General features: G+C 40.8%; 1 protein-coding gene across 5 annotated transcripts; it reads right to left on the reverse strand.

Annotated features, from left to right (window-relative positions):
• Window positions 1-433: 433 nt before the first annotated feature.
• Window positions 434-15,516, reverse strand: anxa11a (annexin A11a). 5 transcript variants are annotated; one of them, XM_062519046.1, is made up of 16 exons: window positions 15,431-15,516; window positions 15,136-15,295; window positions 13,703-13,931; window positions 12,947-13,023; window positions 11,607-11,945; window positions 11,186-11,273; window positions 10,562-10,656; window positions 10,096-10,209; window positions 9,053-9,143; window positions 8,863-8,942; window positions 8,140-8,196; window positions 7,887-7,980; window positions 7,015-7,110; window positions 5,160-5,218; window positions 4,933-5,055; window positions 434-2,019 (listed from the first exon to the last, which is right to left on the reverse strand). In XM_062519046.1, the coding sequence occupies exons 3-16, from the start codon at window positions 13,920-13,922 to the stop codon at window positions 1,960-1,962; spliced, it is 1,593 nt and encodes a 530-aa protein (XP_062375030.1). In that variant the 5' UTR covers window positions 13,923-13,931; window positions 15,136-15,295; window positions 15,431-15,516; the 3' UTR covers window positions 434-1,959. The 5 variants fall into 5 exon arrangements, with proteins under 5 accessions (XP_062375030.1, XP_062375031.1, XP_062375033.1 ...); XM_062519047.1 differs by lacking the exon at window positions 15,431-15,516 and having other exon boundaries at window positions 13,703-13,944; window positions 15,136-15,338; XM_062519049.1 differs by lacking the exon at window positions 15,431-15,516 and having other exon boundaries at window positions 11,607-11,849; window positions 15,136-15,337.
• Window positions 15,517-15,829: the final 313 nt, after the last annotated feature.

Raw genomic sequence — 15,829 nt, forward strand, 5'->3', positions numbered from 1 at the left:
ACGAGCCATCCATTGGACAGACAAATCCTGATCAGTATATAAGATCAAGCTGTGAAAAAAGGAGGATTATTGCTGACGAACAGATGTTTAATATTTCACTAGCTGCATGGATTCAAGATTATTGTTCCAGGAATACAGCTTTTGTTCTGATTTTTTTTTAATCTGGATGCAACACACAGAGGCTTATGTTAAACTCTGATGTGAGACAGGAAAACTGTCAATTTACTATTTGTTTTTGGAGGCAAAATGTGTGAAAATGTGGCCATATTACAGAATATAATTGACTGTTTTGATTGCACATGCTGTGGAATTACTATTTCAAGACATCTGACCATACAGGGAACAAATGATGATTAAGTTCAAGAATTCATATATGGACTCATTAACCATACCAAATATCTTTGTTTTGGGTTCAAAAATCACAATAAATACCTTTGGGATTAATTTTTTTTTTTATTATTGTAACTTCATCCACTTCTTTCTCTTGCATTTTGCATACAGCTTGAACATCACTAAAGTTATGCCATCGCTGCCCTCTACTGGCAATTATACAAAACATGCTACACACAAATAAGAATGCATTCAAAGCAAAAAAAAGAGATATGGCAAAATAAAAACGGTGAAACGTAGATATAGATGGCTTGGGCTCGTAGCCCGCAGTGTCAACCTGATGCATTCTCTGTCACACAGAGCATCCCCTCTAATTAATGTGTGTAATACAGCAGTTCCAGCAACAAGAGCGGGCGAGAGGATGTGGGGGTGACGGGGGGGTGACGGCGGGATGAAAGGGGCCAGGTGACTCATCCTCAGCTCAGTGGGGAGTCCTCACTGGAGCCATGCTTTGGGGTCACCATTAAGGCAACACCTCAAAAGGTGAGCGTCTCGTTTACTGTGGAGACGAGAATGTTCCTTAAGAGCTTCCCAACAGCCTGCTGCTTGGAGTAACCAAAGCTGTTTGAGAGGCTTTCTTTCTTCTGGTTCTACCGACATTCTCCTCTCATTAACTGAGGTTTACACATTGATTTTGCTATATTTCTTCAGCTATGAGATGGATACATGGGGACGGGCTAAACATGGGAGCACATTCCTTTTCTTCATTTTTCTTTTAGATTTAAGTATCTGACTATGATTCACTGGGCATTCAACTCACAACTGAGTGGTGTCATACATGCCATGGATTGCTTGACGCTGGTAACTACATGAAATGTAGGTTTTTTTTCTGACACAATAAAGTAATGTTTAATAAACGGAGGTGCAGTTGTTAGATGGGTGTGGTCAATACCATTTTTTTTTATCATTTATTTGCATAAAACAGTCATGCTGTTGTGATGTGCTTTGGAGAACAAATTTCGACTGTCCACAGCCACCCAACAAAATCATCTGCCCATTTTTAAAGATGTGTTTTTTCATGATATGTAATGTTCGAAATACATGTTCAAAACATTGGCTGATAGTGTGAACTATAAACACAGGTAAATATGATAAATGGTTAAAACTATATCACATAATCAGATAAACATAAAGCAAATGAAATAGATTGGCACTTAAATTGGCACAAAAAGAACATTTTTATAATCAGTAGCACTATACACCTTTAAAAGGATTGTACACCAGTGCAGTGCTTGATTGTTGTATAGCACGTGGTAAGGCTCTAGTAACCATATATAAAAATAAATATATACGTGTATGTGTACTGTAAACGGAAAGGCTCAAACATTGAGTCTGAACACCTCAAAACAAATTTGCATTGATGGCAAATCAAAACGATATGAAAAAATATTTTGAAAATAAAAAAAGTTTATAAAAATAGTAAAAGAGATGTGTAAATATTTTGCGCTGAAAGGTGCTTGTATGCAGCAGAATGCAACATGCAATAAAATGGTACAAATATATGTTTTAAGCAAATAAAATGCAGTCATATCATCCTCCGTCATGTATCAAAGCCTGCTGCCCATTCACCTAGTCACTCCCTCCACACAGCTTCATCAAAAGTTTCTTGTAGTCTCCTGAAGTGTCACCCTGTCATGGAAAACATCAAAGACAACATGTCAAACAGTTTTAAATGTTTAGTTCCTCCAGCTACACAATTAACGACTCCACTCCAGAAAGTCTGCAAGGATTCTGCTAAAATGCTGGCCTTTTTATGTGGTATATGATGTCTTAACACATACTGTGGTGTTGGTACAACAGTATGCACAAGATGCCAAACATTAACGCTTCGATATAGCCGGCTGGGTCCATAGTTTGAATGTAATTAAAGTTTTATGTGATAGTCTATGCCAGATTTTGTAATTATACTTTAATTGAAACAAATAGCACTCACAGAGAATGTGTTTATTCAGCTAGTATAGAGTGCTGACCAACTGCAAAATGTTCCAACATTAACACTGACTTTTATTAAAAGCAGTACTCGCTCACAATGTCCCTCATGCACAGTTTAAGAAATGTTCTTGACCACTTGGGGGTGCCAAACTACAAAGTTTCTGACAACCTTTGCAAATAAATATGACAGAGGAACCTACTACACATAGGGCTCTTCTCAACCCTCTCTCCTCGGTCCTCGATCCTCGGTCCTCCGGCTCGTTCCCACTGATCCATAAAGAACACTGGATATATCCCATTGTTGCCGCCCCATCATTCTTTATAGATCAGTGGGAACGAGCCGGAGGACCGAGGATCGAAGACTGAGGAGAGATGGTTGAGAAGAGCCCATAGTCTATATGTCTGTAACACATAGTCTGAAGTCTGACTTGCATGACATACCATGTTTAGGGTGTGTCTGAATTCTTGCTTGCTATCTTAACAGCTGGAATATTGTCGCTGCGCCAGGTGCATAGTTCAAAAGGGTTGTTCTTATGTTTCTTAATTAATCATACGTTTGTTTTGGGTGTAATATCCAATTACAGTGACATAGATAGATATATAGATAGATAAATACTTTATTGATCCCCATGGGGAAATTCATCTACTCATTCATCTAGACATCTACCATTCCCTAAAAGAACAAAGTGCGCAAGATCAAAACAGCGTATTATTTGGTACTATGGCGACGAGTGAGCACATCTCTGCAGAAGGTATCTGCTTACACGCCAGACTGTGTGTGCAACGGCAAGATTTGCTTTGCTAAAATGTGTGTGTGTGACAAGCAGAGTATAGCCTACACGCATCTGCACTCGCGTAAGATTTTAACTCATAGGCAACAACAAAACAAAGTATGGTCAGAGACACAGTCAAGGGTGTTTAAGAGCATGATTTTGTTGACTTTTGGTGACTTCTGTTTCTTAATCTGTCATGGGTGTGTTTTGGGCATAACATCCTTTCAAGCAATGAAAATTACATCCGTCATTCCCTTTACATGTAACAGCAAGCAGCGCAACTTCAAACAGCGCATTGATATTTTTACAGCACATGAAGGAAGGAATCTGCTTGCACACGAGAACGTGTATGGAAGGGCTTCCACTAAACCTTGCTTCACTAAAACCTGTTTGTGACTAGCAGCCGGGTATAGCATACCTGCATCTGCACTCACCTATCATTTTAACTCATAGGCAAAGTGAAACTAACTTCACCGCCTCATAGTCAACGACAAAACAGTTCTTTAGTTTTTACTTTCACTCTTGACTGACAAAGGGTTGCCATCGAAAAACATGGCCTGAAAAGCAAGACTCACCCAAATAATGTTCAAAATGACTGAATAAAAATCCTAAGGATATTTATCCCGCAGAGGAGTTGTTTGGGACTGGTTCCTAAGGGCTGCTGTTACATCTCAGTGTGCCCTCAGCTTTGTGCTTTATAGGCCTATGTGTCATTTGCAGGTTTTTCTTGATCAGTAGCGAAATGATTCTTATAGGGTTGTAGAATTCTAGGGTATTCTTACTATACTTCTGATGTGTTCATGTGTTAGCCATAGAATATTATATACTGTATGTGTGTGAACTGTGAAGGTATACTATTGTACATTACTTTCTCTGTCTCCAGAAAGGCTGACTTTAAGCCCTGCTATTAACTGCAAATTTGGGCCTGTTTACCACAAAGGCAAAGCCTTATTCAGGAACATCAGTCATAACAATAGTCTGAGGGAGATAACAGCCAGAGCTGTGTGTCCGGATTTTGCCACCTGGTCAGAGCAAGTCTTGTGCAATCGTTGCCCTCCTTCACATGGGCAAGATTCATGTTAGAATGTTTTAGCTATAACTGACTTTTTTAAGGAATTGACTTTGAGACGGATCGAAAAGCCTAACGCTGAGCATCTTCTGCAGGGATACTCCGCCGCCGCTTTTGATAGCAATCACGACTGTTAGACTCCGAGACTGTCCGAGACTTGTGCACCTGTGTACTGTTATCCATTGATTGTACCATTTACAATAAATCGTAATTTAATCACCGATCCTGATCCAACCATCAAGTTTTATTGAGCATCTTCAATTCAGGCATTAGACAATAGAACTAAAACACAACGCAAACCACCCCAAGATCCAACAGGGTGTAAGATAGTGTTTTTTGGATCAAGCACCCCTTGGCTCAAGGTTTAATAAAAGTGGAGCGCATAGTGAAAGTGACAGTGCACCTTCAATATACTGTAGCTGTGGAGCACATGCGTCTTTCACTTTAGACCAGGTCTGTCTTGGTCAGCAGCATTATTATTTTCAGTGGCGTTGAAATGGACATTTTTGACCATGCGCCAGACCACATCTACTATTTTCATTGTCACTCCCGGAGGGGCCCAGTGCTCATTTAACAACTTGGGAACTTGTCTGCGCTTAGTGGAATAAGGATCACTCATGTGTTGGGTGTAAGCGAGGAACAAGATAGGATGTGCCGGGTTTAAGATAAGGCCTTTAACACTGGGCAGGATATATCACAATCAGTAGAGAGAAAAAGAGAAATGTCAGCAATTGGAAAATGGTAAGGCCCGAGGAGAAAATGACTCACAGAGATGGCGTTGTAGAGAGACTTCCCATAATTCCTCATGTATTCCTGTCGGATATCCAGCATGTCCACCTCGGAGCGGGTCACCATGATACGAATCAGAGTCCGGTCTTTGGTCCCAGCGCCCTGCGTACATTACAGAAGTTATGTATTACAGTAGAGTGTAAGGCTTTAAAAACACGCACATTTAAAGATCATACTCAGCCACAAGTGGGACTGCTTTTCCTTACCTTCATAGCCTTGTACAGCCTCTCAGCAAAGTACCCAGGTGTGTTCTTGATGCACTTTACTAAAAAGAGAAACAGAATGAATCTGGCATGTACCTCTCTTCTCCCGGGTAGGAAGAGTCAATGTAATTCAGTGAAAAGCCATTGATACAGTATATGCTCTCAACATGCAACATCAACTAGACTTCACTGTAACTGGCCTGAGTAAATCTTAGCAACCCCCTCAGACTATACCAATTAGTACAATGCAATTGCCTGCCAGGACAATCAGGACAATAATCTTTCTGTCAATCATCCAGTCCAATCAGCGCATGAGCAGGGGGGAGGGACTTGGGGTGTGATTGGGCGGTTCTGAAAAGCCAATCTTGTGGAAAAACCATTGTCCATTTAATGATTGAAAATGAGTCAAATTAGTATAAACCATAAATTAATAAACACTGCAAATTAAAAGAACGCCATGCACAAAACACAACAGACAAACTAGATTTCAACATGTGGACCTCAAGCAAGAACATTCTTCTTTAACATTCTTTTTTTAAAACGCTCACTAATAGATTATGAAATCACATAAGCTGAAATGACATTTTTACCCAAGAGGTAAGACAGCATTCTTAACAGCAACTGATGTCATATCAGATCACTGGCATAATGGAAATTGAGGTGAATTGCTAGTTCAGTCAAGTATTATATCATCTAAAAACTTATCATACAATTGGTTTCTTGAGTGAGGTCCAAGTGTATTGACTAGAAAACATAATCTTGTGGGGCATTGAACAAAGGGAACTAACCAAAATAGGTGTTTAAAGTGGCAGAGGTTTGTTGTGCATCAAACTGTACAAATGTGCACTGTAGGTCTGAGAACAACTTGGGTCATGTTCTCTTGCTGCCACCAATTTTCTTCTCGCATGCCAGTAAAAGATTTGCCTTACACCCAACTAACTCTTCTTTGTTACGTTAAACATTTCTTAACAAATACTGGATGTGAATGGGTCTCAAATGGACTGTCAAAGTACTATTAAGTGGTATTAAAGTAGTTTTATAATATATGCAAATAGGTCTTTTTCAGTATAAATAAGGTCACAAACCGATCTGTGTTAGAGGAACAGTTCGATTTTTAAAAAAAATAACACCATGTTCGTTAAATTATGGGTTATGGCTAGAAATACATGCGAAATACGTGTGAAGCTAGTCAACACCTTTTCAGACCACAAACACTTTACGTTAACATTTGTGAACCCTTTAATACACCCTGGTGCATATAAACCCAGCAGAGAGGCTACAGATAATATAGTCACCATAGTTTTTCTGAACTTATAGTTTTCACATTTCTGAACTTATAGTTTCAAGGAAGTTCCATTGTCAGTATCATAGTTGTTCCCAAAAAATAGAAAGTTCAAGCATGGTTTTTGTTTTGTCAGGAATGCAGATAACTGTCCACTAATTGACAATCACAGGGTGCATTGCCAGCAGACATGATGTCTACATGATACATGGTCGTTTCCTTTGAGTAATGCCCCACTAGATATATAAAAGCAAAGCCATTTACCCTGCACAGAGCCAGCAAAGCGTGGCACAGCAGGAAAAACAAGGAATGGGAATTATTGGCAGGTACTGTGAAAACAACGTAAAATAATTCCTTGTACATTGTAGCATTTCTGTTAACAAAAATCTTAGGATAATCATTCATGTGCTTCCTCAAGCACACAGCATTGTGAAACATTTACGTTTATTCTCATGTCCTTCAACACGTTATTTGGTTACAGTTATATTTTTGCTGTTGCGTTTATGTGTCTTTATTAGTGCATGAGTACTGGACATGCAGCTGTGTTGTACAACTGGATTTTCAGAGTGCCCTTACCAACAGCCAGCATGCCACTCTCAAGGTCACCAGACATCTCTCTGTCAATGCTCTTCTCAATGTCCCTGCCACACATCTGCTGGTACTCATGAAATACTGTACACAAACACAGAGAGAGAGAGAGAGAGAGAGAGAGAGAGAAAGAAAGAAAGAAAGAGAGAGAGAGAGAGAGAAAGAAAGAGAGAGAGAGAGTGTAAGTGAGTCACTCACTCATGTCTCCGTAATATATTACAGCTCAGATGTTGAAGGTAGGCTCAGACAGTTGTTTGTTGACTTACACTGTAATCAGATCTAAAACTGAGCCAGGATTAGAATTCAAATCACATAAATAATTTACTTAAATGACAACAGAGAGACAAGAGGCTAATTGAATAAATTACTTTGACATTAAATAAACTTACTAATTAAACATTTAATAGTTTACTATAATCTGTAATAAAAAAAAAAGAAATTGAGAATAAAAAAGATCAACTAGATGGACCACATGATGCCAATATGTGCTACATAGCCACCAACTGTGGGAAGAAGATAAAGCACACCTACTGTATCAAGTCTCTTCAACCCAGTTTTTAAGTTTTTATACATTTTGTTTAAGTATATACTCACACACAAAATCATAGTTTATATAGTTCACCATTTCTAAATTCGGTGCTCTTACTGGATGTATCAGCAAAGTGTAGATACAAGCACGCCAAGACTAAGATAGCTTTGACACAAATTGCTGGGGGAAAATCTGATAGACAGTAATGGGAGCTGAAGATTTCCTAAAGCGGAAGTTGTTCATGCTAAAGAGGAAGGACACACCGACAACTATGGCTATGCTGAATATCTCCTTGACTGGAGAGATTTTGTGCACCTGTGTTTTACAGTACCTGCTCTGAGGTGAGGTTTGCTCCGAGCACACAGAATGGCGTTGAATTTGGATTCATCTGTGCCCAGCTTGTTTTCTCCAGCAGCATAGAGACTCTACAAGACAATACATGCATCATCATTGCTGGGGACCAACAGACATACAAATAAAGGAAAATGTATTGTGTAATGACCGCAACTAAAGTGTTCTTGGACTGTAAGAATAAAAATGACCAATTGCAGTACCTCAAAATGAAAAACAAAATTAGACCTCACCTGTGCATCTTGCTTAGCCAGAGATATGTCCACATTTTCCCTTTCATCACGGTTGCCCTATGAACATAAACAAGTTCTTGTAATTGGCATATTGGTCCTTTTCCCCAAATAATGTATCTTTCCCTTTCTTTATATCCCTTTTCTTTTCTTGTCGTTCCTTTTCTGACCATTTTATCTGAATCTGTCCTGACTGAGGTAAAAGCAGTATCTCTTGGTGCAGCCTACTGATGACGTACAGTATCATCACATGCATTTACAGTTACCCTGTTTTGATAGAGATGTCAGAGTGAATAGGAAATAAAAAAATAAAAAATAAAAGAAAGCTTTTACACTACAGGTAGAAGAGTATTTCTTACACACTACTTGCCCTTGAACGAGAGCCTTTAGATTTCTGTAAATATTTCCAAATAACTTGAAAGAAAGAGATCCGCAGGGAACTGCAGTTTCTAGAAATTAAGCTGATTTTCTTATTGTACATTTACAATTACAATTTTCTACACCACTCACAGCTCTCCTCATAGTTTACAGATCACATTGGTAGGACATTTAGTCAACAGGCTAATATCTCATGGCATATCTCACATCAGCTCAGCTAAGACTGCAAGGCTGCAGTTGAGATAGAAAAAATTAATAATAACCACAAAACACATTGCATGCTTTCATAGTGTCATACTTCATGTTGTTTCAAATAACCATGCCAGTGTTAATGAGAGTAATATGTACCTGAGCAAGAGAGATCAGGAGTCTACGGAAATGACCTGAGGTATCTCCACTAATGGCATCCTCCAGTTTCTTCTTGTACTCTGAAATAAATGAATACCTTAGTTAGCATATAACCATATATGAAGGGGATCTTGATGAATGGGGGTCATGTGTGGTGTCATGTGTGGTGTCACACATTTCTAAACCAGACCTGTTTTGTAGACCTGATTGATTTCTCGAATCTCTGCATTGGATCGAGAGGACAGAATCTCGATCAGGCAGGCCTCATCAGTTCCAGCTCCCTGTACAGAAAACCAGCTCGTCAAGATATTTGTGTTTTAATCAACATCAATTCCTTACTAAGATAGCTAAACCAAAATGGGGACAATGTTAAACACTGACAACGATGCCCCCTTTTGACACCATAACTGTCAGTTTGTTGAGCTAGAAAAAGCTCCAAACCACATAACCATACATCCTGAAAGTCTTATATGATATATGTCTTTGCTTTGAGTACAGATGAAAATGAGCTTATTTCCATAGCAAAATACCTCCAGGAATAACTCATTTAAATAAAGAGCTGTAGTTTGTATTTTGTCCAAATAGGTTTTATAATGCCTAGGGTATCCATTAAAACCTTAATGTATTGTTTTAAGATAAGGTTATAGATACATGCTTTGTATTTCACATCTTCATATGGTTTAACCACGGTATCCAGGCACAAATGAGTTAACCTCTTGAAGTTGGTAAGCTAGTTTTGCAGAGCCATACAAGTATACAAGTATGCATATTACAATATGCAACTACTGTAAATGCAACTAACCGCAAACATCTAAATGTAAACATTCTGTGCATTGTGAAACGCTGCTAATGAACAGTGATTGCGATCACTGCCTTTCATTCCGCTATATGCTTACAAATATATGCAGCTTCAGCTCTACAGACAGCAAACAAGAAATAACTAGATCAACTGTAGCATTTGCCAAAACGCCATCACTTTCATATAGTATGAGACCACAGCCTCGCAGTCCCAACAGGAAACTTAGCTGTGGCTTTTTTTTCACAGTAAGGTCTGCAAACTCTCTTTCACTCAAAGTTTGCTTAAAAGAAGTTCAACCGCACTCGCACTGAAACATGTTCATAGTGACTGACTGCAATATAATGTTTTCATGTTACTAAGAACTTCAATAAATGCTTTGAGAGGTCAACGGATTTTTCAGCAGCGCAGCTTGTGCTTTAGTGGACACCTCTGACCTTAATGGCATCATGAAGCTCGGACGCATCCAACTGGGCAGGAGTTTTCATCATGGTCAACACAAGCTTCTCAAAGTTCCCTGAGAGCTCAGACTTCAGGTCTTTAATCAGATCCTAAAATTGGGAAGATGAACAAGTTGTAGTAATCAGCTGGGGTCCTGAGTCTATTCTGGGCTCATGACCAAAATAGGAGGTGAGGGACTCATATGTCATTCCAGTCAAACTGAAAGTAACACCACCCCCCCCCCCCCCCCACCCCCCCCCACACACACACACACACACACACACACACACCTGTTGTTTAACCAAAAGACTTCAATTAATGTTGGCTTGATTCCAACAATTATCCTTGATTCCTGTTTTAGACTAAGTCTACATCTACCTTGGCATAAATAGTACACACTACTTTTTCACTGAGGTATACATCTATAATGTTGGCTATCGTCAATTATACTGAGAATATTACCTTTCCATAGGCCGTCTTGAATGTTACCAGGAGAGGAACACGCTGCCTGGTTGAGCGACTGCCAAGTAGATTAATAATGGCAGCCTCGTCGGTCCCTGTTAAAATCAATGCAATAACAATTAAAATAGCTAATAATAACTTCTTGAATCTCCCTCTTTGTGAAGTTTGACAAAATGCACACAAAGATGGGTTTGCGATTCTAACACACATCGCATGACAATTAAAAACAGGATGAGTAAACAATGTGCTACAACAGTTAATAAAAACTTAAAAACTTTTTTGATCCCGTGAGGGAAATACGTTTCTCTGCCTTTAACCCAATTTAACCGAATTAGTGAACACACAGCACACAGTGAACACACAGTGAGGTGAATCACACATTAACTCGGAGCAGTGAGCTGCCTGCCCAACCAGCGGTGCTCGGGGAGCAGTGAGGGGTTAGGTGCCTTGCTCAAGGGCACTTCAGCCGTGGACTGGTCGGGGATCGAACCGGCAACCCAAGCCCGAAGCCCTAACCAGTAGGCCACGGCTGCCCCCTGTTTATATACCATTATGACAGACTGAACTTGACTAACTGCATTCTTGCATACTTGATCTAGACTTTGGGACAGGACTCTTACTCACCAAAACCTTTCATGGCTTTTCTTAGAACCTCCACATCTTTCAAAGGATCAGCCCCTGGAAAGTCCTGGATGGTCCCCCTGAATCCTCTCTAAAGATTAGAAAAAGAAATCTTGAATATTCGAGTAGTAGCAGCAGTAGCACGCAGAAATATCTTGGCATTTGACCAGTAGAGATCTTGGCTCTTAATAGAAATTGTCTCTGGAACACATTTGCTTAGCATCTACATATCAAACAGCAACATACAAAGCAGGACATTTCTTTGATATCTGTAAATGACTGTATGCTTTAAAAACTGTAAAGCACTTGCACGTTCTCTAATTCAGGTGCTTACATGGATGGATAGCTATATTATGGTCTCTAATTCAGGTGCTTATATTGATGGATGGATAACTATATTATGGTCTGTAATTCAGGTGCTTACATTGACGGCAGGAGCGACAGGAGCACCTCCTCCATAGCCTGGCATGGACGGATTGGGTGAAGGCACTTTGGGGTAGGCTGGCATGGACGGGTTTGGCGATGGTGCTTTGGGGTATCCGGGCATGGAAGGGTTCATGCCGGGTACACCAGGATAACCTGGCATTGGCTGGCCTGCCGGTGGTCCACCTGGGTAGCCCATCCCAGGGCCTTGAGGCATACCTTGTCCTGGCATACCTTGTCCTGGCTGGGGGTACAGGCCATAGGGCTGTTGGTTAGGGGGAGGGGCACCAAAGCCCCCTGGCTGCGGGGTAGGATACCCACCTCCCATGGTCTGGTTGGCCTGTGTGATGAAATGTGCATGCACATACAAAAAGCACAGGGTTGGAAAGGAGGAAGGCAAGCAGAGGCAAACAGATCGGTACAGATCACAGAATGCAAAGCACAAGACAAGTTACAGATGTTACGAGGTGCTGCTGAGATGGCCAAACTGACAGGAGTGGGAAAGGAAATAGGCTGACAAGACTTTCTGACAAAATTAATGCTCTGGCTAATTAAAAGCCACTGAAGTTTGCAGCATCTGCAAAGTGTCACACAGACAGAGGTGGAAAAGAAAGTAAAACTCCAACCATGTATTGGTTCGGCCTGTGCACTTAACACAAGTGATCTCATCCATTAGCTGCTCTACTCAGAGCCAGAGAGAGAGAGAGAGAGAGAGAGAGAGAGAGAGAGAGAGAGAGAGAGAGAGAGAGAGAGTTGCGACACGCTTTGATGTCGCCGCCACGCGATCAAAAGTTCCAAAAAACCTGCGCTGAATGGCTGAATAGCAGGAGGGTGGGATGTACTTTCTAGATGCTGGAAGGTGTAATCAATTAACTCATTAACTACTGACCAAGAGATTGGCTGTAAACAGTTCCAAAAGTCCCATAACGAGTAAATAGCCTGCAAAAAGCGCTGCCATTTTTTCCTATGGAGGTCTATGGGAGTGTCGCCACTCTGTTTTATCTACCGTTCTGGCTCTACCTATCTGACGAGTTATGCTAACTAGAATCAGCTGAACCAGTTTAAGTGAATGGTTGGAACAAAAATGTGGTAGGACTTTTACTTTCTGGAGTTGGACTTTCCCACCTCTGGTCACAGAAGATACAGTAACAGCTTTTCATATAGGGTTAATTTGATTTTGAGTGAGCCAAAGAAAGAGGAGGGATTTGATGCAATTTCCTGCAATCGTCTGTTTCATGCATATGGTGCATGATGAAACAATTACTCCGGAGGCTGATTAGCTGCTATAAAATGGAGAGGAGGGATCACTGCGATTCCTTGGGAGGACTATTTTAAACTTACCATTCCTGGCATGCCGGGAGCATTAAATCCAGGGTTTGACACATTGTCAAGCCCGATAGAGGGAACACCCCACCCTCCTAAAAAAAGGACACAGTAAGACAAAGGGTGTTGGTTAGCATGACAGTTGGTGTTGTGAAGTAAAAGCTGATAAGAAACGCTATAAATGTGTCTCGCCAGCGGATGTATAGATGGCAGCAGATGTGTACTGGCTGGTTTACTGCATGAATAGTCAAAGCAGCTAGGGAGTGGAGTGTAAATGGTTGCCTCCCAACAGTGACTGTTTTGATGACACACAGTTTAGCATAATAAGTTCCGTATGACCCTATTGGCAAGAAGTCGGGAAACACTTTCGAAAAGTAAGGCTATTCAGGTAGTGGAAAATTGTTTGTGGGATGACCTGGAGCATATGTCTGCTCCTCAATGTCTTAGTCAGAACCGCTGGTCAAGAAAATACCAGCTAACGCTTTTGGCCTCTTGGGCTGTGCACGCAGCTCCAAAGAATGTGGCCCAAAGGTTACATTCAGTTACATTGGGTGCCTCTCATATAAAGTTTATACGTCCTCCCTCGCTCCTCGGGCCTCGATCCTCACTGATCTACATAAAGAAAGATAGACGAAGGGATAGTCTATCGTTGTTGCCGCCCCATCATTCTTTATAGATCAGTGAGGATCGAGGCCCGAGGAGCGAGGGAGGATGTATAAACTTTACACGAGAGGCACCTACAAACATCTACTGCTCTGCTTGCAGTGGTCTCACCTGATGGAGGCATGGAGGGATATGCGCCGGGCTGTGGAGGGTAAGCGCCAGGCTGAGGTGGATACCCTCCTGCCTGAGGAGGGTAGCCACCTGGCTGGGGAGGATAACCTCCGGCCTGGGGTGGGTAGGCGCCTGGCTGGGGAGGATAGCCCCCAGCCTGGGGTGGGTATCCACCCGCTTGAGGGTAGCCAGGCTGAGGAGGATATCCTGGATAACTCATTTTTTTACCCTGCAAGGTAGAACTGTGGTGTTTCAATTGAAAGAGAAAAGGCAGGTGTATAGAATACCAGAAAATACAGAAATATCACAATAATGCTAGTGGCGAATAAGCTAGTGGCCATTCAAAGCTGTTAGAGAGTAGCCTACAGTATGTGTCTTTATTTGCTGATTTCCACTAGTCAAGTCAAGTTTATTTATATAGCGCATTTCATACACAAATGCAAACAGTAATAGCAAGTAAAACCACAGAAGGGCAATAGTCAAAGACTTATTTCAAAAGTTAAGAATGAAAAAGAAAACATACAACTCACAAGATAATAAATAATACATAAATACATAAATGTCTTTTAGTCGCAATAGTCACTCAGCTGTGTCAGTAAGTGGCATTTAATGTACCCTTTATCAGCTTCCATATAAATATTAGTGACCCATTATGGAGTAAAGAGGTGTGGACAATGGAAATTGTGACCAATGGAATAAAGAAGTGAAGTCACTACTGTCATGGACACATCTATGGCGCAATGTATTGATCCACCATCTTCCTGCAACTGAAGGATCATATTTGCACTTTCTTATCTATCTGTCACTTAGACAAGGGTGGAGCATGAGCCACACCAAGGCATAATGAACGTTTTCTGTCCTTCATCACAGTTAACGAGCACTCTATGGACTAATGTTGTATGATTTCACGGTAAGGTCGTTTTAATTACGTATATAACTGTCTTAAATTAAGGCAAATACTTAAGATCCTGAGTCAAAGATGTTGGCCAAGTGTCAAAATGTTCTGCTCCCAACAGAAGACTTTTAGGCCTAGGCCGCACAGGGGCGTAAAAGGGGGCGTCACGTGGGCTAGTGTAGTGCTGCTGTAGCCTACTACTGTCACTAGACTACGCTAAAAACTCGTCTTACATAGATAGGCATACAGAATTTGAATTAAGTCGAGGTGTCCGAGGTTTAAGGCTAATAGTTTAGATTTCACATAACAGCACTGGCGAGCTAGGCTAGCGAATTACAACACAACTAACTGAAGAAGGAGGAGGAGAGGAGCGCTGTGCCAGCTCACGGCAGTAGGCTACATTACATTTATAGTGGTACAAAAAGTTTGGCATTTATAACCTCCATAGTAACACTACACAACATAACATACTCTAGTGGATAAATCCTTAAATAATTGTGCAACAGAAATGATCGAAAAGGCCAAATGTATTACTTACGCGTTGTTGCTGTTGCGTGTCTTCCTGAAACGAACTCTTCAGGAAGAAGACGACAGAATGTGTATTTAGCCAAAGGTGGGTGGGACTCAAACTTTCCGTTCAACTGCAACGCCCAGTACTGTATGGGCCTGCATTGCATAAATAGAGCCCTTGGACAGACCTAGAACAAGCAAAAGAAAAGAAAGAAACATGTGATTGACAGAGCGACTCAGCTACGTCACATGGGAAAATATGACAAATGACGCAGTGACGACAGGATGAGTAGGCATGAAAACATGCAATATCATGAGGCTACCTTATCACGAGACAATTATTTCCTTACACAACGCATTTCACGCCTTAAATCGTATAGGATTTGTCAAGTGTAGGCAACCACGGGCTATTTCAGGCGCATAGGAAGATCAAGTTGGAGCATGCGCAAATGTGCCTGTTTGGCCAAACATGAGCCACTGTGTTTATCTTACACATGATGAAATTCCATGAAAATTAAAGTGAAAAGTTGAAGAAAATCACATTGAATACAACCCCACATCAGAAAAAGAATATAATGATCTTCAAATCTTAAACTCAACTCAGATGCAAAAAGGACAGGCACAAAATATCAAATGTTGATAGCCTACAAATTTCTCAATTTCATGAAAAAATATATGGTAAATATATGGCAATGTCTGAGTCTCAGAGTCTAGAAGTAGAG

Source organism: Sardina pilchardus, chromosome 18 (assembly GCF_963854185.1).
Source record: "Sardina pilchardus chromosome 18, fSarPil1.1, whole genome shotgun sequence".
NCBI classification, from domain to species: domain Eukaryota; kingdom Metazoa; phylum Chordata; class Actinopteri; order Clupeiformes; family Clupeidae; genus Sardina; species Sardina pilchardus.

Coding starts and splice junctions, on each gene's coding strand:
- anxa11a (XM_062519046.1), bottom strand. CDS start 13,922: ATGAGTTATCCAGGATATCCTCCTCAGCCTGGCTACCCTCAAGCGGGT. Junction 10,210..10,561: donor TCAAGACGGCCTATGGAAAG/GTAATATTCTCA, acceptor TCCCAATTTTAG/GATCTGATTAAAGACCTGAA. Junction 2,020..4,932: donor CTCTCTACAACGCCATCTCT/GTGAGTCATTTT, acceptor TTTCCATGACAG/GGTGACACTTCAGGAGACTA.